The 25726-nt window shown below is 40.4% G+C and overlaps 8 protein-coding genes across 10 annotated transcripts; 5 read left to right on the top strand and 3 right to left on the bottom strand.

Annotated features, from left to right (window-relative positions):
* Positions 1-90: 90 nt before the first annotated feature.
* LOC135169514 (replication termination factor 2) lies at positions 91-1589 on the top strand. The gene is made up of 3 exons (XM_064134580.1): positions 91-297; positions 395-778; positions 912-1589. Exons 1-3 carry the CDS (start codon positions 229-231, stop codon positions 1302-1304), a joined length of 846 nt encoding a protein of 281 aa, XP_063990650.1. The 5' UTR covers positions 91-228; the 3' UTR covers positions 1305-1589.
* LOC135169503 (membrane-bound transcription factor site-1 protease) lies at positions 1440-6194 on the bottom strand. The gene is made up of 4 exons (XM_064134563.1): positions 4856-6194; positions 4166-4499; positions 2566-4041; positions 1440-2450 (listed from the first exon to the last, which is right to left on the bottom strand). The coding sequence occupies exons 1-4, from the start codon at positions 5765-5767 to the stop codon at positions 1804-1806; spliced, it is 3369 nt and encodes a 1122-aa protein (XP_063990633.1). The 5' UTR covers positions 5768-6194; the 3' UTR covers positions 1440-1803.
* A 695-nt stretch (positions 6195-6889) lies between these two features.
* On the top strand, positions 6890-9992 carry LOC135169518 (serine/arginine-rich splicing factor 7-like). 2 transcript variants are annotated; one of them, XM_064134583.1, is made up of 4 exons: positions 6890-7083; positions 7187-7575; positions 9360-9545; positions 9702-9992. In XM_064134583.1, the coding sequence occupies exons 1-4, from the start codon at positions 7075-7077 to the stop codon at positions 9736-9738; spliced, it is 621 nt and encodes a 206-aa protein (XP_063990653.1). In that variant the 5' UTR covers positions 6890-7074; the 3' UTR covers positions 9739-9992. The 2 variants fall into 2 exon arrangements, with proteins under 2 accessions (XP_063990653.1, XP_063990654.1); XM_064134584.1 differs by having other exon boundaries at positions 6896-7083; positions 9372-9545.
* Positions 9993-10137: 145 nt separating this feature from the next.
* On the top strand, positions 10138-13488 carry LOC135169511 (serine/threonine-protein phosphatase 6 regulatory ankyrin repeat subunit C-like). 2 transcript variants are annotated; one of them, XM_064134577.1, is made up of 4 exons: positions 10138-10975; positions 11103-11732; positions 11856-12199; positions 12362-13488. In XM_064134577.1, exons 2-4 carry the CDS (start codon positions 11170-11172, stop codon positions 12916-12918), a joined length of 1464 nt encoding a protein of 487 aa, XP_063990647.1. In that variant the 5' UTR covers positions 10138-10975; positions 11103-11169; the 3' UTR covers positions 12919-13488. The 2 variants fall into 2 exon arrangements, with proteins under 2 accessions (XP_063990647.1, XP_063990646.1); XM_064134576.1 differs by having other exon boundaries at positions 10139-11732.
* A 648-nt stretch (positions 13489-14136) lies between these two features.
* On the bottom strand, positions 14137-18442 carry LOC135169508 (fibroblast growth factor receptor substrate 2). The gene is made up of 4 exons (XM_064134572.1): positions 18301-18442; positions 17517-17836; positions 16653-17395; positions 14137-16500 (listed from the first exon to the last, which is right to left on the bottom strand). The coding sequence occupies exons 2-4, from the start codon at positions 17823-17825 to the stop codon at positions 16005-16007; spliced, it is 1548 nt and encodes a 515-aa protein (XP_063990642.1). The 5' UTR covers positions 17826-17836; positions 18301-18442; the 3' UTR covers positions 14137-16004.
* A 1218-nt stretch (positions 18443-19660) lies between these two features.
* LOC135169522 (uncharacterized) lies at positions 19661-21245 on the top strand. The gene is made up of 5 exons (XM_064134589.1): positions 19661-19873; positions 19943-20030; positions 20677-20762; positions 20850-20964; positions 21043-21245. The coding sequence occupies exons 1-5, from the start codon at positions 19817-19819 to the stop codon at positions 21141-21143; spliced, it is 447 nt and encodes a 148-aa protein (XP_063990659.1). The 5' UTR covers positions 19661-19816; the 3' UTR covers positions 21144-21245.
* A 362-nt stretch (positions 21246-21607) lies between these two features.
* Positions 21608-23170, top strand: LOC135169520 (uncharacterized). Its single transcript, XM_064134587.1, has 2 exons — positions 21608-21668; positions 21953-23170. Exon 2 carries the CDS (start codon positions 22198-22200, stop codon positions 22753-22755), a length of 558 nt encoding a protein of 185 aa, XP_063990657.1. The 5' UTR covers positions 21608-21668; positions 21953-22197; the 3' UTR covers positions 22756-23170.
* On the bottom strand, positions 23163-25718 carry Cog8 (Component of oligomeric golgi complex 8). The gene is made up of 6 exons (XM_064134567.1): positions 25516-25718; positions 25371-25442; positions 25186-25310; positions 24079-25002; positions 23509-23853; positions 23163-23441 (listed from the first exon to the last, which is right to left on the bottom strand). Exons 1-6 carry the CDS (start codon positions 25571-25573, stop codon positions 23196-23198), a joined length of 1770 nt encoding a protein of 589 aa, XP_063990637.1. The 5' UTR covers positions 25574-25718; the 3' UTR covers positions 23163-23195.
* Positions 25719-25726: the final 8 nt, after the last annotated feature.

Below are 25726 nucleotides of genomic sequence, written 5' to 3' on the forward strand. Positions count from 1 at the left end.
AAGTTTAAATTTTCCGCTGGAGATTGAGATGAATACCTTGAATTCAGATAACCAGATAATCCTAGTCATATCCCATCTGCTCTCGAATGAGCTCAGCACCCTGTAGTTGTTGACAACTTTGATGTTTTGAGCAGACGTCCGCAGTCTTGTCCCATCTCTTCGTGACTTTCAGAGTGAAACACTCTCCTGTAATCTTGCTCTTTCGATCTTTCCAATAAATTTGGAGCGATGGGTTGTGATGGTGGCACTATTCCTCGAAGAGACGAACTTGTTCGAGTTAAGAAGAAGCCAGAACAGGTAGGGTGATAGGTTATGATGCCTGTCAAATGTATCACATAAGGATATCCGAGTATTTTTCACTGATCCCTGTTATTCTTGTCTTCCATGCAATTAGAAAGACAAAGAAGCAGAGTTGGCATTCAGGTGGAGGCATTGCACCATAAAACAACTTCCTCTCCAGCCCCCAATAGTTGCTTGCTCCCTGGGTAAACTCTATAGTAAAGAAGCAGTCATCGAGGGTCTTCTGGATCGCTCAACACTACCAGACTCTGCACTTCATATAAAAAACCTAAAAGACGTTAAGCCTCTGACTCTCACTCCAAATCCAGCTTACGATGCGAATAAAGCTGAAACTGGGGATGGATATGCAGATGGAGGAAAGAGTCCTTTCATCTGTCCAGTGATTGGACTTGAAATGAATGGAAAATATAAATTCTGCGCCTTGTGGACTTGTGGGTGTGTTATGAGTGAGAGGGCTTTGAAGGAAGTTAAAAGCTCGGTATGTATTTTTACAAATTCTGCCCGTATTAGGAATTCATACTAATGAATCACACCTTCAAACTCCATTTTCTTCATTTTTAATAATTAATGTAATAGCAACACTCCGTAATGACTATGTTTCGTCATTCAAGGTATGCCACAGATGTCAGAAACCCTTCGAACCTTCGGATGTCGTAATCCTGAATGCTGAAGGAGACGACCTGAAGCGTATGGAAGACAACGCAGCTGCTCGAAAGCTGTCAAAAAAGTCTAAAAAGAAGAGAGAAACGAGCACGGAGACTTCAAATGCCGAGGACTCATCCTCAAGAGCAAAAAAACCGAAAATTAAAAAAGAAGAAAAGGCTGGACCGAGCAGACCCAGAGTCGAACCGCAAGATCCAGCCTTCAAAAAAGCAAAAGAGGATTATAGCGTTGCCAAGGATCCAACGGCCTCTGAAGTCCTGAAGAGCATATTCACGACTCACAAGACAGCTTCAGAACAAACGAGGGCACATTGGGTGACATACAATCCATTCTACAACTGATCAAATGATTAATCAGATCTATAACTAGAAATTATTGAAATTGCAATTATTTAAGTCTAATTAACAACATCTTATCAAAGGACTGATGATTTATGGATAACTTTGAATCAGGTAATTAAAAAGATTACACGTCCATTTTTTTTTCAACGTGAATTTAATATTGTAAAGATATTCCCTAATTAATTAAAGATAGTTTATCAAAACAGTCTCCCCCTATTAAACATTCAGTCAATTGAATGATGAATAAACAAGTCCTTTGGATTGGACGGTTGGTTATAACAAAGTCCCCAACTACCCTTTGAACAGTCCTCAATAATTCCGATATCACTGACTCCCTTCGGCACTTCTACAAAAAATTATGTTAATATTATTGGTACCCTAGTAACACTTTTTACAATTGCATCCTCTCTCCGATTGCTTAAACCCCCGCTATATATCCTATGAATATTAACTATTCGATTATGTAGTAGAGATAATTGAAAACAATATGCGATGATTTTTACATCTGAGGCACTCTATGAACGGCGATAGCCTGGATGACCCTCCTCAACTTCCCCATTGTTCGTTTCCTTCTCGATGGCCGTTTTACTCCGCACGTCATCCAGTTCCTGATGACTGAAATCATGATGACGCAAATAATGATAACAGCCAACATGAATGTCCATTGGCTTATGTAGAGCCAACGGTGCTTAATTTTTTCGTGGAATCCACTCGACTCGTCAATTGGTTCAAGATTGACAGCGAACGTTTGATCATTTCCACCGCCATTTCGTCGCTTAAACCACGTAGACTCTGACTCCTGGTGGACTACTGGCGCTGGAAGGTAATCACCGATGGAGAGAAGCTTTTGGGGCTTGTAGAGATTTGTCGGGGCTGACTCATTCAGTGGATGTGGCACGGCAGGTATTGGCAATGGGCATTGGGGAAGGGATCGTAAGTGCTGGCCACCTGCTGATGTGGAGGACGCCTCCAGAACTTTGCTGTGCTGATCCAAATGATTTCCCTCCATTCGTTTTGGCAGGTGAGAAAAAAATCTCTCTGAGGCTATCGGGGTTTTTTTATCGTTGTGAGCATTTGTGAAGATGGATGGAACGTAGCCAGTTGTTGTGTATTCGAGGAAGGCGTCCAGCATCCAGAAACATGGGGCTAAAAAATTATCAATTCAGGTAAAGTACTATTAGTGGATCCGACTTAAAAATAAATTAATTTTTGAAAAATAATTTGAGTGATTATGAGAATAGATGAACGAATGAATACTTACGTTTTTTGGCATGAGCATCATCAATACAGTTAGAATCTCCATAAACGACAATTCTACCAGGTCCACCAGAAGAACGAGCCTCATGTCCACGATTATCACTTTCCTCCTCCTGTCCACCAATCTCATTAAACTTTCTGCTCTTTGTCTGGAGCAACCCAATGATGGGCATAGTGCCGACAGTCCCAGTCTCCTTCCCCAGCAACAGTTCTTCCCCCTGATCTCTCAGCTGCATTTTCACCAAAATTCCCTCCTCTGGAAATTTCACGATGTTCGTTCCTGATGCAAAATTAATTGGTGCATGTTCTCCCAGCCTGAACAGTCCATCCCCTACCCAATCACCAAAAGCCACCCCCCAATTTTCGTAGAGAAGATCATTCAGGGCTGGAACATTCGCTCCTCCAGTGTCTGGTATCCACCATTGCTTCGTGTTCTCATCGTAGAACTGGACTTTCTTCATCACCGTAACGTTATACCAATCAGCAAAAACAACAATCGAAAGACCTTCTTCCTCCACATCCTTTTTCAATTTGTTTATCTCCTCGGGAAAGAACTCCTCTTCTGAATCGACAATCAGAAGTGTTCCGTAATATTTAGCTTTAAAACAGTTGAAGGGAGTGCCGAGGACTTCCAGATAATATCCGTTATTCCTCAGATGTTGGTACATTTCCTTAAAATTCGTATGAATGTGATCGCCATTCCAATCGAGAGGATCATTTTTAGCTCTGAGGTCGTCTCGTGGAAAGTATCCAGGGGGATATCTTAAATTATGATACTGGTCCCACAAGATCCTCTTGTGCCTCGGTGGTGTAGGAATGACCCTTGCCTTAAGGGGTAAATCAATAACTGACCTCCTGGGCTCGTGCTCCCCATGACCAGGTGGCGATTCAACAGTTATCGTAATGTGACCCTGAGCAATTCCTTGCCAATTCGCCGCGGAACTTGGAACAGTGATAGCAACAGCCAACCACCCAGACCATGGCCACAATACGTCACTGTGGGTAAGGGCGACCTCGATTTTCTCCCCATCTCCATTATCAGAGCTGACGTAAGGATGCCAGACGACCTCGGAGACGTTCCCAGACACTCCAAGGCCATTTATTATCGTCACGTTGACGATGGTGGGCATCGCTGTGTGGTAGATAGCCTGGGTGCAGTACGGCCACATGTACTGGCATTCTGTCAGGTCTATGTAGCTGGGATTCAGTGTCGCCGTAGGGATGTATGTTCGGAGGTAATAGAAAGCTCGACGGAGATCTAGCTTTCCAGCCCCCTGCTCGAACATTCCAACCCCTGGGAGACGTTTCGCAGAGCTCAGGAGGGCTTGCTTCATACTAGCTGGAGTTATTATCTCGCTTATTCTGCCGGGATGATCGTCAGGGGAGTCATACTCATCTTGGTTAGTGGATGATTTGGTCACGAACCCACTCGCCAGGAGGGCAATGGCCCCGGCAACTACGGGACTTGCTACGGAGGTGCCTGGAGAATTAAAGGAGCTTTGAATTTTTGATTTCTTATCGTGCTACTGGATAATAACAATCGTGAAGATGTGGAATAGAAACATCAAACTCATTAATATCGGAGGTAGGAGAAAATCATATACCCGATAGTGGTCTGCACCCATGCCTCAACGATGAACCCCTAACTCCCGAACCGTAAGTCACCAAATCTGGCTTGAGCCTTCCATATCCATGGGGTAGCTCCCAAGTGGTCATCCCACGGGACGAGAAGCTCGCAATCTGATCGTCCCAATTAATTCCCCCCACACCAATGACATCCATCTGATCAGCAGGATTATTGTGCGTACCATAGAGTGGCCCATCGTTGCCAATCGCCGATACCATGATCACCCCATTAGCTGTGAGCTCCCAGACCTTATCCACAAAGGGATGGTCCATAAAATCAGGCCCGCCGATGCTCAAATTGAGAACAGTCACCTTGAATGAATTTATTAGAATTTAAAATTGGTATTTTTTTCTCAATTGGTATTTTTTCTTTGATAAACTCGTTCCCTACTTCTTCCTCATTAATACAACCCTTATTCAAAGAACCTCCTCATATTTGAGGAGCCAGGAATGGAATTTGATGAGTGGAATAATATTTAATATTTTAAATAATTTAAAAGTTTCAATATTCAGATATTCGCATATCTGTGAAAAAAGAAATTATTCGACAGAGTTTTCAGTGATTCGGAATATGTTTATCATCGAAAAAATAGTTTTCCAATCCATCCAACTTCTTCATCGATATGATGGATTCCACCTCCTTGCCCAGCATATAAAAATAAAAATACCTTCGAAAGGATAGCATAGTTGAAGGCATCCAAGAACCAGGAGGTGTAGGACACCTGTTTGCTAGTGAACACCCTGAACACGTACAATTCAGCATCAGGAGCGAATCCGAGGCACTCTCTGGAGGCAGAAGCTATGACCCCAGCAACGAAGGTCCCATGACCCAGCCCATCATCCAGAGTCTTCTCATTCGTCCAATTGCTTCTCTCCTTGATTTTTTTGAAGTGTGGATGACTCGCGGCCAATCCTGTATCGAAAACAGCGACCTTCACCCCTCGACCAGTCACCCCCATCTTCCACAGGGCATCAGCCTGGAGAATAGTTGTTACTTCTTTGGGTATAGCCCTCAACAACCTTCTCGAGGAATGACGATTTTCTGATTTCCCTTCGAATGAGAATTGATTGGCGTTGAAACCCGAAATTTTTCTTTTGAAATTGTAGTACTCGGCAGTGTCCGGATCATCGTGAACTGTCTCTTGTCCATCTTCAGTGCTGTTAACGTACTTTAAAGTCCTCTGTACGAATCTCTGAGGTGTCACCCTCCTCACTAAAGGATGATCACTCAGAGCAGTCAACCCGTTTTGCTTATCACTCTCTTCCAGCAGTACAACGTCAAAGTCACTTGGATAGTCGCTTGCTGGATTGACTCTTGATAGAATCTTCCAGTTACTGATCCCGGATGAGTTCAGAGCTGCGCCGATGTAGCTCTGGCGAGTATTTCGCTTGTAGTAGCCCTTGAACGCCACAATATATTCATTCTCAACTATTTTCGAGGTGAATTCAATCTTCAGAGTTGATGGCACATCTCTGGTGGAGTTGCAACGGCTCGATGTGTCATGATGATGATGGTCTTGGGAGGAGGGGATTATCGTCGATACGAAGAAAACCAGAAGAAGGTGCCATTGCCGGTTCATACTATTGGCTCGAGGGCTTTCCAGATGTCAAAACTTTGGATGCACGAGGGACTCAGAAGCTCTGGATCATGATGAAGTGCTGGTAATTATCGCCACCTCTTCTAACCTGATATTTCCTAGCTGGCAGTTCGTGTAAAATAACAGTGTACCGTGCATCTTACGAGTGGGTGAACTGCTTGAGTAATTTAATAGTTTAAATTGCGTGGGAATTCTTCATTTTCTCTTCCGAAATATTCTTCTTGAAAAATTGTATTTGATCACTTTTGAGGGCTCAATCTGGTCTGGATATTAGTGCCGATTGACAGCTTGGAGGACATAACTCTCAGCATTTTTTTGTTTATTATACGAAATTCCGACAATTGTACGTCAGCGGAAATGTTTTAACCTTGTTCTATACCCGTGTCATCAGACAGGGTACCATAACCTCCGAATGAACTATTGAGAACGAGGTCGGGTCTCGGTTCCGAATTATCTACTCAGAAGATAAATCGACATCTTCAGATATCATCAGGCATTGTCATTCGTCATAAAAGCCTTGTCACGCGACTCTAGGATTTTTCTCGGAGGGAAAGGGACTTTCGCGAAAATCGAATTAAGTAGCCAAGTGATTTTTTTTGCATTTGTGGGCGCCATAAATATCAGGAGACCGGGAGACTCGCAAAAAAAATCCATTTAGTGATCCCAAATTTGACTTTTTTCTATTGTAGAATAATTTTCTACAAGAACAAGTGTTTATTTAATGAATTTGAAGATGGCGCCTTGTCGGCTAGTGGTGGATCCATCGGCCAATCATAAGAGAGAATTAAGCAGACGAGTACACCTTAATAACTTTCATCATCTGGAACCCTGAGGTTTTCCACGTCGTTTCCTTCAAAATTTTCAGAAAAAAGTTGGCATGCAACGCACCCCCTGACAGTCGCCCAATCATTATCATCAAAGAACATTGTAGTTTGTCTTTTTGATCGACAAACGTTCTCAATACCCAGTCGCATTGCTACATCCGTTTCCTAACTTGTTCTCCGATTGGTCAGAAACGACGAGATTATCTGCTGCCAGCCAATGAGATAGCCGGTGAACGCCGACTGGTGGTTGAAAATATTATTCGCCACAACTCAATAAACACCCGAAGCCGATCCGCCGACCACCATTTTGTGGTGGAGTCTTGATGGAAACACAAGGTACGCATTGATTTTACGGAATAAAAGGTAAAAATTGAGGAATTTTTATCTCTTACTGCGTGGGAGCAGTAGTGGAGTAATTTCAACGAATGTGGAGAGGATTTTAACAACGTTTTACTACGATAAAACATGAGTACGGTGAGTGAATAGTTCGGGACAACGCGGCGTGGTTATCCGCCTTGATTTTTCACTGATAAAAATTCAGAGAATTTATTTTTCCCCTCTTTCTCTTTCCCTGCAGATGTCACGTTATCCGTCCGATTGTAAGATCTATGTCGGAGATCTCGGCAGCAGTGCAACAAAGCAAGATCTCGAGGATGCTTTTTCATACTACGGACCTCTGAGAAATGTTTGGGTCGCCCGGAATCCACCGGGTTTTGCATTCGTCGAGTTTGAAGACGCCCGTGACGCTGATGACGCCGTCAGGGGCTTGGATGGCAGAACAATATGCGGAAGGAGGGCTAGGGTTGAGCATTCCAATGGAAAACGTCTGAGGGATCGTGGCGGTGGCTCCAGACGTGGCGGTGCTGGTGGTAGACCCTTCCATCCTGAGGATCGATGCTATGAGTGTGGTGAGCGAGGTCATTATGCCAGGGACTGTCCCAGGCACAGGGGTGGACGCAAACGCAGGTAAGTTCATCGTTTTACTCGTTTTTTCAAATCATGAGAATCATCAGGTTTCAATATTGCTATTATTTTTTCATCTTGGACATTATCAATTTTTTTATTTCAACTTTCACATTTTTTTATTTTTTGTGAATGTGATATTATTAATGTTATCACACTTGATACGAGGGATTAAGGATGTTTATATGAACTTTTTGGGATAGGGATTTAGAAATGAGGGAAATCAATTTTTTCAGAAGAAATCATTGCACGTTTAATGGAGTCAAATTTTTATAGATTTACATTGTACAATTCAAGTTATCTCTTGCAGAGTTCAGATATTGGGGTATGTCTGATAATTGCAGGAATGGGAATTGGTAGCACTGAGGGTTCGCAGTTACTTTTTCATAGCTTTATTATTTATTGTGAAAATTCACAGCCATTGGAAGGGAATTACAAGTTTAAATATTAATTAAATACCTGAATAGCTTCAATTTTTGATGACCTGTTCGTGATGTTGGCAGCATTAAATGAAAAGATAACTCACCATGAAGAACATCCAAAATCTTTGTCAAACCAAAAAAAAATTTCATCTTCCCTTGCGTATAAACATCCTTACCCCACGCAGACAAAAACAAACAGTCAATGATTACAGGGTAAAATATTACAGATGTAATCATCCCAACGTTATTTATAGGAGATCCAGCTGACAGTGTGGATTAAAAAAAACAAAAACCATTAACTCAAAAATACGCATTGTGTGAAACAGCTCATGCGTAGAAATGTTGAATCAACCTGCCAATAGTCCGCGAGAATCCGCCTATGGGCACCTTCAGTCGATCGAAAACTGTCATTCCTTGAAAAAAAAAGAAAAATCCATAAATAACAAAAAAAAAAAAATAAACACACACACACTGCGTAATTGTCAGCGTAGAGCACCTACTTTTGGGTATTCCTTCTGCACGCCCGTCGTCCCTGAATACCAAATATGGGTGAAAAAACGAATATACACCGGCCAGACGGGGGGTGGCTAGTGCAAACACGTCTACTTCGGCGCACTTCGAGATACCACCAGCCAGTGGGGGACGAATTATCTCTTAATTTCCATAATTGCTCGATTGTCAAATGAAAAAGAAAATGCAAAACAAAAAATAAATATTATTTAGTCGTCGTCGTCGTCGTCGATAGGCCCCATCTAGCCACTCTGCGTCAACTGTGTTCATCTCGCGAGACCCTCGCGTGATTTCATCTGCATAAAATGACACCTCGTCTAGATCTTCTCACTAGTACGTTCTGGCCCACGTATTTGACACTGCGTGTGTGTACGCTGAGCTCTCACCTGCGATTTAATAGTAAGATCCATAAAACAATTGAAACCGGTAAAAATGGTTATACAGATACATATCAATGGTATTTATCTGTATACATCAGTATTTACTGTAAAATAAGTAAGAATTTATTTTTATATTGATGAAAGTGATAATCATTGAATTATTCAAAATTAATAATTATTTATTTCACTTCGTAAATTTATTCATCCCAAAATAAGTGGTATATTTTTCTTTTATTTCATGCTGTAAAAATCTGTGCTATTGTTTTGCAGCTGATAAAAAAAAGATGATAATTCGTTGATTATGTGAATTCAAGCTGTGAAGGATTTCAATAGTCGAGGAAAACGGGATTTTTTAATTACACCATTTTTTAAATTATGTTCACTCGATTCAGTGGGTTTTTTCACTAAATTTTGCTCGAGTATTGATTGAAAAATTCACAGCTTAGTGCCTTCATCATTTATTAACCAATTTTAGGTCTCATTCAAGATCACGATCAAGATCACGTAGCAACAAGCGTTCACGCTCCTCATCGCGCAGTCGTTCACGCAGCAGAAGTGCCAATGACAGACGTGGAAGGTCACGCAGCAAGGGGAGATCCGATTCAAAGGATCGCAGCCCTCGTCGTACGAGGTCAAGATCAGCGTCACGATCTCGCAGCAGGTAAATAATAAATGATAGATGTTGGTTTTTGAGCACAAATTCAAAACATTGAACACTCATTAACTTCATTAGGCCCTTGTTATGAAACTGGGGTTTTTCGATGATTTCATAATTATATTTACGAATAGAGCTTTGATATTAATGAATTATCTTCAGGAAATCAATCAATGGCGACCGCAACGGGGGCTCTTAAGATCTCACTCATCGTATGAAGACGCATTTTCACTAAGAAATTTAGTTCTCGTTCTCGTATTGTTTGAAAGCTTGAAATACAAACTTACCTCCAATTTTCATGAATTCCTTTATAATTTTTCTCTCAATTCACGAATTGTAATCTTTGTCATTGTAACGACGTTAGGGGTTTGTTATTGAACACGAGATCTAAATGAATCAGATGTAATAACTGTAACTGAAGTTCAATAAACAACTTTTGACATGAATCAATAATTGTCTTAAATTCTAAATCGTATAATACCCTAAACAATTTTAGCATATTTTTTAATGTAATGATCAAATAATTATGAAAGGAAGAATCTTATGGATTAAGTACTCGCACCATTATATAAAATTACAGCTTCAAATAACAATAATTTACAAAGCGATGGATTTATCGTCATGAAACTGTTAAATAATTATCACTGGTGCCGAAGATTGAATATTTATAATATCAATACATATAGGCCTAGAGAAATATGCCCTTTCCGTTAAATTTAAGGGGGGAGGTCCTTCCTCAATAGGCAGTTCAGGTAAAAATTCTCAACGATTTCACAATTGTGGGGTCAGTGCAGGTAACCATCTGCCACCTGAATAACTACGGGATTATTCCAAGGGCTGCAAAAAAGGCTATTACCATTTGGAGTAAAAAAATTAATTTTATAAATGTTTATCGATTTATAAAAGTTTGAAGCCAATTGACCGACATAACGAAAAAGAAAAAATAGCTTCTGAATCCGTTCCTTGCCGAAATTTTCTCCCGAGAAAGGCCTACTGTCGACGCCACTGCTCCTGCTGCATCGCTTTTTCGTCTTTTCTGTTTCTTCGGCAAGTGGACAACTCAAACATCAGGGAGGGGATAAAAATGCGCAGAGTGGTGAAGAGAGTGAAACTGCCTCGCCAGAGGCCAGATCCGAGAGAGCTGGTTTTCGAGTTGATACAAGTGTAGCAACTAGTTTACAAAGTCGACGCATTTTTCTCACTTGAATCACGTACACCTGTTGCTCTATATACGTGGATATCAGACTCGGGTTTTGGTGTCATATCGCAGGCTAGTGTCTGTTTTAAATTGTTGCACGTGTAGGGAATTGTTGTGTTCGTGGGAAGTACCTCAGTGGACGATTAAAGTTCATTTGAGAAATTTTTTTCGCCAGCGTTCTTACATTGGGCTTCGATCACTCTGGAATTTCTTCGCGAATAAGCGCTCCAGGTCCGAGGTATCAATTCTTATTTGATATAAAGGAGTTTTAGAGCATCATAATATCACAGTGTTAATATTATTGCAATTTTTCATTCCCGGCGTCGATTGTTTCGAGTAAAAATTATTGAGAGAAATTTTTTTAGCTGATACATTCTCTGTGTAAGTTTGATTTGTTCGGTTAAATAAATATTCATTACTTGAATATTTATCATGAGTGGAGTATGTGTCACCTCTGACGGTGGCAAAAAAGTGACAAATGATCCCGATGACTCGGGGAATTTGGAGCGTCCGGAGGAGCATTTTGGAACTCGAGTGAATGAAAATAATGGAAAAAGTGGAAGACAGGATGTCTCCATGTGGGATGAGAGCGAGTATTCGTGCAACGATGAAACAGCGAGTGCTGCTTCATCAGCGAGTTTAGGGAGTCACGAGTCAAATGAGTTCAACGAGTCATCTGGTTACAATTCCCCGGGTAATGAGGGGGATCTAAAGTGTCGGGGTGTAGAGGAGTTGGAGGGGCTCGAGGGACTATCCCTAGATGATGGCCCCATCCGGGCTGGGGGTGGAAACGCGACGGGGACGAACAATGTTGGCTGGGAGGCTGGTGATAATTCCGATAGATTTTACGAGGCTGTGAGAATCGGCGATTGTAGGAGAGTCGAGGAGATGCTGGGAGAGGGGGCTATTGTGGATGTTGATGAGCCTAATTGGAATGTTTCGGGAGATCCACCACTACTGGTGGCCGCCACCAATCATTGTTACGATGTTTTAAGGTAATTCATGGAGTTTATCGAACTTGAGAATTTTTTTTGGAAATTAATTTAACTCTAGTAAAAACTTTAAGCCAAAGGTGATTATAGTCACCAGGCTGATATTTCTAATTTTATGATTTCAAGATTATTATTGGCAAAGGGTTGTAACCCAGGTGTCCGTTCCCCCCGAGGTGAAACGGCACTCCATCGTGCAATAATAAATCGAGGTCCATTCAAAGCCCGTAAATTTGTGGAGGAGCTTCTGCGACACGGCTGTTCCCCGGGTGTAAAAGAAGCCGGTGGTGGCTTGACAGCGCTCCACATGCTCACCCGTCAATTGGCCCACGCGTATTCATCGAGGATCTCTCAAGTGGACTTTCAAGAGGCTCTCGAGACCCTCAGTGTTTTGGCAAAGGCTGGGGCTGTCAATGAAAGGGATCACCAGGGGCGAAATGCTTTGCACATATTGGCGTCTTCAATCACATTCGGTAAGACTATCTGAACCTAACGTTTATCTTCATTTAAATTTCGCTGTTTTGGAGAGAGCCAGAAGATTTATATGTAGATGATTAATTAATTAGTCAATCACTTGATTCATCAAAATTACGACTTCAGCTGAAATTTAATGTTGGTAAAAAATATGTCTTCAGACAACAGCAGAGCCGAAATTGAGTCTGTGATAGGCGCACTGCTCTCAGCGGGGGGTGACCCGTTACAAAAAAACGATCGTGGCGAGACACCGCTGCACGAGGCCCTGGAATTCGGTGCCTTGAATACAGCCGATCTTCTGATACCTCACACACCAACGGGTTTGACGTCTCGATATGGAGAGACCCCCCTGCACATTGCATCGAGGAAAAATTACCTTCAAATTGTGGATAAACTGTTAATGCGAAACGAAAACCCGAGAGCTCAGGACGCAGGTGGCAATACTCCAGTTCATTTAGCTGCTGCCCGGGGCTACCACAACGTTGTCTCCCAGCTGATGACTTCGAATCTCGTACAATTGGAAATTAATAATGACGAGGGGCTCACGGCTCTTCAGGTGGCCGCTGAAAGCGGATTTATCGATACTGTCAAAGTTCTAATCGACGCCGGGGCCGATCTCACGTGCATCAAGGGCTCCACCACAATTTATCATCGCCATCCTGATATCTCGATGGTTATAGATAAGGAGAGAACAAAGAGAAAGGAGAATCACACTTGAGAGGCCATTGGAGGATAGAAATGGAATGAATATTTAGCCGAGACATCGATAGCATCAGTGTCTTTGGTAATCGCCGTGGGGTCCTCCTCGATATGTAAAAGATTACTTGTTATTGCGATAGGAGCATTGGATTTCAGTAGTCGAGTGGGAGGCAAGAATGAGCGAACTCAGTACTGCTAGAGCATAACTCATTAAAATTCCAGTGAAGTTTAAAATAGTAAACAGTAAAGTATACGCAATTTGGGAATATTTTTTCATCGACGAATGTCCTAATTTTTTGGATTTACAATTATTGATAATGTTCAGTGAGTAATTACTCGAAAATTTATAGGTTCCATTCATCTGTTTCTAAAGTAATCATAAACAAAAAATACTGAACTAAATGATTTTTGTTCCTAAAAATTCCTGGATCGTAATAAAGCCCCAAAACCCCTTCATATAACATCTCCATATATTTAATAAATGTATAATTCCGAAATCAGGCAAAAATTAACGAAATGATAGTGTATTATCTCTGTTTTCTTTGGTGACTTATGTACAGTTAATAATGTATAAAATAATGTTTCCCTATATCGTGTTACACGTCTACTTATTCTCCTCGAATAATCCATCATCCTCACACTATTAAAATACAACTTGGCATTCTCTATGAATAACGGCTGCATAATGACAGTAAAGAGACACACAATCATTACAAATTTCATTACACACGGCATTACTCATCCTTTTAATGCCTCACTTCTACAATTACGTATTTATGTGCGTTCCCATGATGATTAGGAGTCAATTATTCTCGTAACTAATTATCTCCAGTCCAATATCGGTTCGTGAGAGGAAGCTCCGCCCTTCATAGAAAAATAAAACTCTTTCTATCGCATCGATTATCTCCAGTTCGATTCTAAATTTCCTCGTACTATCCCTCCTCACGTTTATACTAAATGTATTAACGTCAGCGTAATCATTGTGATAGGATTTTTCATTATCCCTAAATTCCACGATGCAATATTTCTAGGTCACTTTAAATTAATTATATTTTTGCACTCTCGCGGACGCGTTGCATTCATTTTTTCCCTCACATATTCTCATAAATATTTTATTCTCACCGGAGTTCAACATTCGTGGCAAATGATATTTCACAGCCATTGGATACAGTACCTGCATTAAAACGCAGATTTTGTTCTTTATCGGCCAATACAAAATACATTGTTGCATCACACAAATATTTACAAATTTTTATTTTTATTCTCTCGACATTATCTCGACGTCGTCACATTCACCAAATTCCTTTCACATCGATTTGCCGCTGTACACTTAAACAAATATTTGCAACTTCTTCTGTACAATATATATTGCCCTTTCTATCCAAATATTACTCTTAATATGTAGTAATGAAAAATAAATGATAGTGATTTCTTTTATGTTCCAAATCATTGAGCCATCATCGTCGTTTCGATTCCACTATGTATAAGGCAGATAGACTAGTTTATTATGAATTTTTCTTTGACATTAATACTGTCATGGTTGTGATACTCGAGAGAGTGTGGAACATGTCAAGAACGATGAAAACAAGTATATATTCGTATGTTGTGAAAATTAAAAGAATTTTAGTGTTTTTGTGAATTTTCGTGAAAATATCGTAATTCTGTATTCGTTGTTGATATACTCCACAACCTCATTAAATCACGAGGAGTTCTTTTCTTAATGATTAATGAGTATTTTTATTCCTGTGCTTCTAGTTTCCTAACGACTTGTCAAAATCTTTTACAAAAAATGTACTTTTTTTAAAATATATTATGGTGAGGGTATTTCTCGTCGATGCATCGTTACATTTACTTTACGAAATTCGTTAGCTTCGTTCTTCAGGCCTGAGCCCAGTTGCTGAGCAATGATCTTCAAAATGTCAAAATTATCTCTTTCCTGATTTAAAAAATTAACTGATCGTCATGGTCAGACGAATCGATCGCTGTTTCGTGCATTGATGGATGAAAATTGACAACTGAGTGGAAAAAAACAATTCGCAAAATAAGAGATCTACATAGACAGCTCAATTTTTCTCATATACTTTCCATCGATGTATAACACTAATTAATAATTTATATCGTTTAAAAATTCCTCCGTATCAGTATGAATTTGTCATTTTTCGAGCTTTCGATAGTTCTTTGGCATCTGTCAATCAACAGTCTCAATTTAAAACGATTCTTTACATATCTGAAGTTTGGCAACTTGTTTATATTTATTATTTAATATCAGTTGTACATTAAAGCTCATACGCAGTGACCTATGACCTACATTTAGCTTTTCCGTTTATAATTTTCATCAATAGTCATTTTAACATCTATACACGAGATTTTTTCTTCAGTTATATGCGATTACAGGGGCATTGTCTGTTTTCTGTTGCTGGAGAGAAAAATCAGAAGAAGAAGAATCATTTAAGAGATTTTCTCAATTACAGATAATTTTATTATGAATTGTTCTAAGAAACGAATGTGAGGAGCTTTTGATAGCTGGATTGGACATTTGCTTTGACTTGATTTTTCTTTCAGAATTGTTCTCTCCCCGCATAATCGATTTAACAGTCCATCCGCTCCTAAAACCATCCCCCACGGATTCCTCGATACAATCAACACTAAAAGCTATTAATTATAACAAGCCAGAACCCATGGCCCATAATAATCTCTACACAGATAGGCCTCGTAGTATAAAATCTCATCCAAAATGTACTTTACATTAATCTCCCCCATAATAATCCCCGCGAATGTGAGAGAAAACATTGAATTGTACCGGAGTACTACAGGCACATGCATTACCATCACCCCTAAATGCAGAATCAACCAAGTCGCATTTAATGTCTAACGATTCAGGAGGCCGTGATCCCTCATTTATTTAATTTTTCAGGAACCCCAATACCTTCTGCTTTCGTAAGAAAACAAAATAGTTTATAGACTGCCGAAATCATCTTTTAGGCAAAATAGTTCGCATTTCGTGGAAAATTCTCTCAACACAAATCAAAAATTATTGATAATCCCATTAATGGAATTGAGATCCACCTCATCTAGAGTTAAAAAAAAAATCAAACAATTTTTAATTCACTCACTGATCGATGAGCTCTGCCGCGGTGAAGCAAGATCGTTGATCGTCGAATTATGCCTCGTCTTTCTTGATCCTTCATTGTCATTAACCCCATTAGGATTGACAGAATGTGACAGGGCGGCTGTCTTGTTAAAGTCAATGGTAGCGTAACCCTTTCCCATTTTGCTGGGCGATTCGGGTGGCGAAGGTAGAGCAACGCTGCCACTTGCATTGTCCCCAGTAACCGTGACCGAGACATTATTCTTATCGAGATCCAGGACGGCATAGTTAACTTCTTTTGTAACTTCCCCGGATGGAGTTGTCGGTGGTAATGAGAACTTGTCGGAATTAACTGATATCCTCATGCGCAAGCTTTCGATTTCACCTGGCTCGAGATTTTCGTAGCAGTGACGAGCATCACGATCGTCCCAGGGATAGTTTTCAATTTGTGAAGCGAGGTGAGTGGGGGTTGACAACGCTGGAAGAGTCGGTGGTCTTGACCTGTTGGTCAAACTGTGACAATTTCATTTTTTAGATAAATATTTGGCCACATTCGATTAAAACTTTTGGTTAAAAATATGTTGCAAGAGAATAAGTGAGAATTTAAAAACCTGTTCAGACCCACATGGATTATCTTAAAGCTCTAGAAATGTCGACATACAAACCTGTTGATTTGTAGAGATTCCGCAACATTATCGACACCTGGGTTGATGTTCATGTAGGCATGACTCACGTTCCCAGTATCAATTTCACAAGTGTCCTCCTTCAGTGGCGTTGATATGGACATACTGTGTGATGGTGACAGTGGACTGGCATCGCTGCTTATGTCTATGTTCATGTAGGATGATACGCTTGGAAGGGGTGGAGGCCGATTGCGAGGGCACTCCTGGGTAGATTGATTTACACCAATTGATTCTGATATCAATCCCGTGCTGGAGGTTGTGCTGCTCATTGTGTAGGACCTTTGCATTGTTCTTCTGCGACTCTTGTTGTTATTGTGCTCGAGTTCCAGCGTGATGGCTGATAAAACCTCCTCGTTGACATAGAGAGCCGATTGGCTCGGAGGGTGCGACATGGACAGTTTCAGGGATTGAGACGTTGTTGTTGCTGGGGGTGGGGGCGGTGGTGGCAGTGTCATTGGAGACAATGGGGGTGGGGAGGGTGAACCCATTGTACCCTGTGGGGATATTGGACCACTGCTGCTACCAACACTTCCTAGACGACCAAAACCATTTTGCTGGCTGTGTGGAAAACGTGTTGACATGCTGACTCGGGAGTTTGAACGTATTGGCGTGGGATCGAGGTAATTTGGCTCGCTTGGTATTGTCATTCGGGTTATCGTTGGACCGGTATGCAGGGGCATTGTTAAGTCACGGGATATTGCGTCCTCTCCGCTGTTGTTGCAATCCTGAATTTTTTAATAGTTTATTTCAGTGACAAAAAATTAACTTAATCAATTATAATGATTCCTGACTTAGTGTTGATGCAAAAAATTGCTAAGAAAAATTATCTTCAACTTGATGGTGTACCTGAATATTAGTTTGGACGAGATTAAACAGCTGATCAGCTCGTCGGCACTTGAATGCGTAAATACCAGGTCCAGTGGAGCATCTTCGTCCCGATTCAAATGTAAATATCTCAGAATCATATCCATAGCGTCTAAGGCATCTCAACGGCCATTTGACGGCTTGTCGGCCACGCTGATAAAGTACAATTTCAGATTCCGTAACTTCTAGTCTACCGGGTGTTATGAGATTCCCTAAGTCATCGACATTCATCACTTGGAATATGTTTGGATGGAGATCATTGATGTCTGCCCGACTGTTGACGCAACCCATCCTCTCTGCATCTTCATGTCAGTTCAATGAAATTCACAATTCGTCAGTTTTTAATGATAATATTTTCCTGGGATATTCAGGAAAATTACAAAAATTGTCAAAAAAAAATTAAATACACAGATATACCCTATGATAATGAATCAATTCTAAAAACCCTTTTATTTATTTTCCCTCTGTCTGTGAATCGTGTTGGCTGATGATACGAATATTTTTAATAAATTTCTCCAGAGAATTTTGTCAAGAACTGCGAGAGGTCCTTCTGACACTAGCTCAAAGGTATTTTTATTTTCAGCCCAAAGAACGATAGAAATATTTTCCTAAACTTATCACAATGAAAGTACCCACAAACAACAACTGCTCGGCACGATGGAGTGAAAAGAAAGAATAACTCAGGGCAAATAAATTGACTCAATTTAAAGTAACAATTGGCACATTGTCACTCGTTGAGGGCTAACACTGTGCAAGATACACTCACCAAATACGACATATCCAGTGCATCACAACCAATTGACAATCAAGACTGTTTTTTTCGCAACGATCGTATCATTTCATCTGTTGTTATCTCCATAAAATAAGACGGAGTCAATGAAGCTCACTTTTGTTAACCTAATGTAATCATCAAATTCGTTGAATCACCATCAATCAATCATATCGTTGTGAATTCACCGACTGCATTGACGCAAAACTACAAACTTCAATTGTCGACAACACAATGATGCACAGTAACAATTATTCCTTTGTTTATTCTCCCAGTCATCTTAACATTGCTTTATTGTTTATGTAGACTTATCACTGATCCACTGGTTTTCACACGTGAAGTGAATTTTTCATGGAGAGATAATGGAATTTATTTTCAAACTCTTCGTTGTATTTTTGCTTTGGAAATACAATTGTAATTTTATTTCATGAGAAAATAAACTACCTAACTACCCCTCACTACCCAACGGTCGACTGTCCGGAGATAATTTCTATCAATCACGAATTACACAAGTTTTACCGAGAAGAAATGTCATTTTTTTATGGGGTGTTTTTGTTCTCGGATGGAAACGATTATTCGCGACATCTCGAGTGATTTCTACGTATCATTGACGATCCCGTAGTTCTGTTGCTACTGCAGAAATCACAAAGTCATAATTATCGCCTGTAATCTGCAAAATATTTCCCAATGACCTTGAAGTCTACCGATATTCAATTGAAAGTTCACTTACAGCGTCAATTTTTTGGTTGAAAGAATCTCTTTGAGTTCGTTCCTGATATGAAAAAAAATGACAAATTGCCAAATAAAATGTAATAAGATAACTACAACAGAGAATTCGACCTGATTGGCATGACAATGTGCACGGAAAAATACTTTGGAGAAAGTATTTTAAATTATTTCATTTTCGTCCGTTAATTTCTCATAATTGTATCTAATTAATGAATATCCACCTGCTGCAGATAATACCCTAAACGAAACTAGATATTCTGATAAGACTGATAGCCTCTACAGGTGCACCCTTAATCCTGAATCGATGGAGATGGTGAGGCAAAAGGTATAAGAATTTAAACGTACAACAAATGTCAATAACTTTTTCATCTAATATCTGTTGCGTTGCATTTCCTGCAAATATAAGTTCGGATTTGATATGAAGGACGAATATTCTAGAATGTCATGTGAATTTAGTAATTACTATTCAACTAAATACATTGACAAATGAACTGTTCATGAGAATAATGAAATAAACGATGTGACACGCAGTCACCATTGTTCAAAGACTTTCTAATAAACTTCTAATTCCTTGAATCAAAGGTGAAAGGGCATAAGTATGGACTTCTCTCGCCGCTAACGTGTTTCATAGTGTGCGCTATTTCGTCATTCGCAGCAGCAATCGATAAAAAAAAGATGTAGATAGTATTTAAAATGGGATATAAAATACTCCAGTGTTCACATTACGCACGAAGTCAGCTAAATCGTGGAATTGTATGCGCCAACGGCCGAATACCTGTTTACAATGGATCAATTTTTACTGCACCTCTGGACATTGTTGTTGCCATTGCTATTGATATCGGTGAGCCAGATAATCATCAACGAATCCCATCTAGAATAACCACTATTTATCTCACTTGTTGACGTCTAGGGTACGATGGAGAGTGACAGTAGCTGCGCTCCAACCCCTTCCATCCTCAAGGAAACTGTCGAGCGATGCGAAAAGTCTCTCAGCGAAGGTAATACCAGCCCTTTAAATTAATCAATCATTCTTCTCATCTTCAGTATGTCAATTAATACTCGGAGAAGGGCACGGGCTATCGGGGGGAAAATTATTAATGAGTTAATTGCTCGTGGTGTTTCAGCTTCGCATGATTATTTTGCTTCATTAGACTTTAGGAATACAATGTGTTCACAATGTTGCTAATTAATTAACAGCGCCACAAGTCAGCTATCTCGACATAACCATTAAAATTAACGCTAATGAGAGCTACAGCGAAAATGAAAAACTGCAGTTTCTATAAAACTGTTTTCCAGTGATAAATTAATTGTGTAATGAGCTCAATAATTCCGGGGAGTTAATTTTTGGCGCCGTTCTTCATCGTCGGTGTGCGCTTTCATGTTTATTTGCTTCTAGAGGATAATTTTTATAGACGTGAAAATATTATATCGTCTCTCTCTGAGAGAATTAACTGTGTCAAAGCTCATGACAGTTTAATAAATCAGTTGACGATTCGGTAGTGAAGGGGTAAATCGAGATAAGTTACTACACAAATATGATTACAAAATTTCGTTATCTCTCTTTGATTTAGAGATATTGCCCGAAAAATTGACTGACCGATAATGAATTTATACAATTGCATTAATGACAAAGGATGTTTACAGAGGATAGAGCCTTGATCCGAGGTACGGAGCCGGATGGTGGAAAACTCAAGGATTTCTCGTTCTGTTTGTACACAGGGTACGGATACGTAAGTTGGGATAGTTCATTCTGATGAAAAGATAAACAAAGTGTTTGCTTATCGATTGAAATATTGAGGTGGAATTTTTCTATTTAGTTTAAAAATGGTTCTTTCGATCTGGAGTACATAAGGACATTTTTGGAAAATAGCACTCCGGATAAAACTCTCGCAAAACGTGTGTACGAAGAGAGCGAAGGACACCTCAAAGGCGGTGAGTCTTATTATGGAATAATTTTTAATTGTCAATGTAATTTGGCTAATTAAACTGCCCCTCTGGGGGTTTCCACAGCTAATGCCCTGCTGGGAGCTGATCGAGACAAAACTTATAGCTTTTGGCTTCGTAATTTCGATCAGGAGTCCCGGAATCTAAGGGAACAATTGTGGTGTTGATTGTAAAATATAATTGTGACAACTGCATTATTTACACCACATGAGTGATTCAATTACTTAGAAATATATCATTTAAAATAAACAGACTAATATATATCTAGATTATATGCTTCGTATATGCATTCATTACATCTCATTGGGGCTAATTCTCGCCCCTATGTACTCAGCCTGCGGGGGTTGCAAATGAAAAACTAACTAATGTACACGATTGTACATAGTTAGTACGTCATTGTGCATGTATTGATTTTGTTGATAACAGTGTTGATGTCCACATGGTAGGTGTGTACTCGTTTGCACATGAGCTCAAATGTTGCGTTACTGTCATATTTATTTTTAAATAAATAATGTGTCTAATGCCATCTGTCTGCCACCTGCGGAACCCCCATACCGACATAGTATTGCAAGTGGTAAAGGCTCACATCAACGTTAGTACTGACCCCGATGGTGAGAGACGCCACTGTTGATGATAAATTGTGGGGGTGGGGAGTAATCACTATTTTTATTTGATTGTATTCGCTAATTAGGGTAGGTACAAACGAACAAACCATCATTGTGATCTACAAACCAGTTCCTACATAACTAGCTACATTTCAATTGAAAAAATATATTTTTCATTTTTTTTTCGGGTCAACATCATTTGGAAAAATTACTATTAAATAATGCGTGTCAACTACGAAAACAGTACATTTTATCACGTCACATCCGGAGCATTTTCAGCAATAGGCCCCTTAGCGAAACCCACTGAATACTGTCGTAATCGAGACGAATGAAAACCCACCCGCAGTTATGGTTGTTATTTGTTTTCCTAGGTATTTGGAGTAGTTGTAATTGTCTTCAATTTTCAATTCGGTCTCATGTAATACCCAGTGTGCTGACCTTAGCTTGGGACAACAACTCAATTCAACAATTAACGACATATTGAAGTCTTTTAACCCCCCACGTCAATTTAAACAATGCCCTAAAAATCGTGACTGATCTCCTGCTCCTTTTGCAACAACAATAATAAACCCAGGAATGTCGCCCCAGTGATGCTGAATGTCTGGGAAATATCACGATGCAGCCATCAGTGACCTTCACACCAACAGTAATTCACCCCATTCCCCAGCTCGATTGTAGTTTGGTGCCAGTGTCATACTGCTCTCGGAGGTTCCGAAGGATTCTCCCCAAATTAGAGCCAAATGCTTCCTACAGTGCAGACATCCTGCCATCGCCGGCGATTGACATTGTCCATAACCCCTACATTATTATCATCCCGAGGCTTGACACCACGAAAATTCCAGTACCAAATAACGTGAGACTGCCTAGAGTTAGCAAGAGAAAGCCAATACTGAGGATAACCATCAATAAGATGTCCAATACCGAGGATTCTGACGTCATGAATGGAAGTAATGACACCAGAAGTGATCACGAAGGACTCGACGCAGGGGAGGATGAGGAGGAGCCAGAGACTGAACGAGTTGAGGTCAGGAATTACAAACTGAACAGATCTGTTATTTTTTCGTTGGATCCTACCACTGGGGAAATACTAGTCACAAAGAGGGCTATTGAGAGCTCTACGTGTGGTAATGGCGATGTAAATACGAGGCGGGATTCATTGCAGGATGACAAGTGAGTGAAGGACTTCGTGTCTTTTATTGTGTCATCAATTTCCTCTGCTCTTCGGACACTGTGGGACAACGAAGAAAAGAGGAAGTCATTCAGGGCAATAGTGTAATGTATCTCAAGATTAATTTCTGAGTGAAAAAGGACTTTCAGAAATGAATTAATACGTTGGACTTTTGGAACGGATGGAGGAGGGTTTTTTAAATAATGAGGGATTGGAGTGATTAAGTGGACAGACCCCCTGTTTCTGTGACAAACTACAGAGAAAGCCTTAGTTGATTTTCAATACTGGTGAAGGAGATCTTCATCTCTCGAATTATTATATTGTTACGCATTTATGAAAAAAATATGGAAAATGTTGGAGATAATCAGCCGTTTATAAGTTTTCTTGGTTATTGAATAATAATAATGATCGTGTCGTTGAATATTTATTATTTTATTTTCCCATTATCATGAATTAATATTCACATCGTCAATTGTTTCTGAATTTATATTGCTCTCATTTTCTTGACTGACAATGGATTCCGAGTCTTTTGACTCCAGATTATCAACATTTTCACTTGACAATGGCTCTCCAGCATTCAACGCCTCAATTACAGGCAATGTTGGAAGAAATGACTCTTTCATGACGCTCTTCAGCGGTAATAACGTCGACAGGGGCTCGACTATTTTTTTTCTGTCCAGAAACGTGATTCCCTGACAAAATTAATTTCATTAGTTTATACAAAATCAATCATGCGTTATAGAGGTTAGATATTTTTACCGATTTTTGTAGCTGCCCAACAGTGATATCCAGATGCATAGCAATTTGATTCTGCGGAAAGATAGCGTGAATGCAGTACTGAATGTACGGTACCAGCTGATCGCTGAAGCACTCGGCAAATTTCATCATGCTCTCTCGTTCACTCGCTGTAAATGCCTGCTGTTCTTGCTTGTAGAACACCAGGATCCCTTTTGCCACACATTGCAAAGATTCCTCGATTGTCTGAGTGCAGTACTCAGCCAGGGCAACAGGTGGGCACACTCTGAGTTCATTGAATGTCGCGATCAGGCCATTGCAGTATTCGGCTAGGGGGTAGAAGTTGACGAGTTCTTCTGGGGGATTTTCCTGGTGAAAAAAATTAATGAGGATTTTGTCCATTATTTCCTCCCCTCGCGGATGACTTCTAATTGAATGGAATGATAAGACAAAGCATCCAACTCAGGTTTTTACCCTCAAATATTCTAATTTCAATACGTCGGCTACACGAGCATGCCATCAGTTACTTCAGAAATCTTCCATTCATTCTTTTTAAAAATCATCAGAACCTCTAAGACTTCCTAAAATACTTACTGATTTGCCAGGCGATTCAACTTTGACATCAAGCCTGTGCAACTTGTTAATCAAAGTGAAGGTCTCCATGTCCTTCTCGAACCTCCTCGTGGTCTTGTAAACACTCTTCTGGAATCTCCCCCCAATGACTCTCACGAAAATATCAGACATTCGACTTGTGAAATCCGCCCCAACGCGCCCAAAGGACTGGCCGAAGTACGTGCACTGGCCCAGGATGGAGTCGATGGAGGACACTCCAGGCAAGTCTTGCTCGAGGGTTACCAGGAACTGGGACAGCTTCTCCTCCAGCCAGTGGTAGAATATCGCTGACTCGTTTATCACAGAGTCACGAGTGGACGTGTGATCGTCATCGATGAACATCGCTCGATATTGAGTGATGATATTGAACAAGTGGATTCTGGACAATTCGATGGTCTTTGTCAGATGATAATTGGGGTCCTCCTTAGGTATAGTATTCAGCAGTCCCTGCAGCCACCCGTCTCGCGCCTGCAGAAATTTTATTCGAAGCTCTGCCTCGGTGAAGGCGTCCATGGATCGAAGGAGTCCAACCAGCTGGAGGCACTTTGGCAGGGGGAGGTCACCTCTGAGGGAACCAATCACCTGTCCCACCATTCCAGACCAGCTGTTCTCAATGGATGACACTATTGACTGGATTATCGGAATGTCACTGTGCTTCATCCCCAATTGTCGAGCGTATTGGGATATCTCCAGGGCTTCGTTGTAGTGACTGCTCTGGAGGCATGTCTCCATTAGCTGTGGCATCTCCAGGATTTCCAGCATCTCCGTGGTTTTCTTCAGGGTCAAAGCGTTTAATCGTTTGTGGGTATTTATGTCCTTTGATCTGTCGCAGAACGATTGACATTTCTCCATAAATTGGGGAATTTTTTCCAGGAGGTTCTCCAGGTTGTCCTCCGTCTCGGTGAACTGGCGTATTTAATATTGAGGATTAGTCGTGAAAGAATTACAATCTCTCATTGACTCTCATTAGTTCTACTTCATGACTAATTCAATGAGTTATTGACATTTTCCGAAATCAAAACAATTCTCTTCGAAACGAATCATTGAAAAGTGAATGAATAATTATTTAGGTGTCACTGAGGCACATACCTGGTGGAAGATTTCTCGTGAGCTCTCAGCTGTCTGGATAAATGTTTTGTAGTTGGAAAAAGCCAACTCCTGAGTCGTCTGCAGTACATGATTTTTTTCTTCCACTAAATGGTCTGGCTCTTTGGCTGAAAAATGTCCATGAATGTCATCAGCTGCATTACCTCCTTATTGACTGTAATACTCACTCAACTGTTCGACGTCAAAGGCCCCGAGCTTCGACAAGTACTGATAGAACTCCGGATTATCCTTCCAGGAATCTGGGAATTTATTAACAGAATTATTCTGCCTGTGAGTTTTATTTGCAACAGCTATGTTTATTGGAAACCTCACCTGTTGGCACTCCCTCTGGAAACACCAGCTCAATCACCTTTTCCGTTTCTATGTCCATATTTTATATCACTTTGTACAACTGTGGACAATTATTGTCATTAATTCATCCCAATAAATCAGAACTGACAAACAAATGACTATTTAATTGGTAAATTCTACACGCATGACTCTGGAAAACGTTGACACTTCATCTTGACGTTCTGGCAGTTCG

The sequence above is a fragment of the Diachasmimorpha longicaudata genome, chromosome 15 (assembly GCF_034640455.1).
Source record: "Diachasmimorpha longicaudata isolate KC_UGA_2023 chromosome 15, iyDiaLong2, whole genome shotgun sequence".
In the NCBI taxonomy this organism is placed as follows: Eukaryota; Metazoa; Arthropoda; class Insecta; order Hymenoptera; family Braconidae; genus Diachasmimorpha; species Diachasmimorpha longicaudata.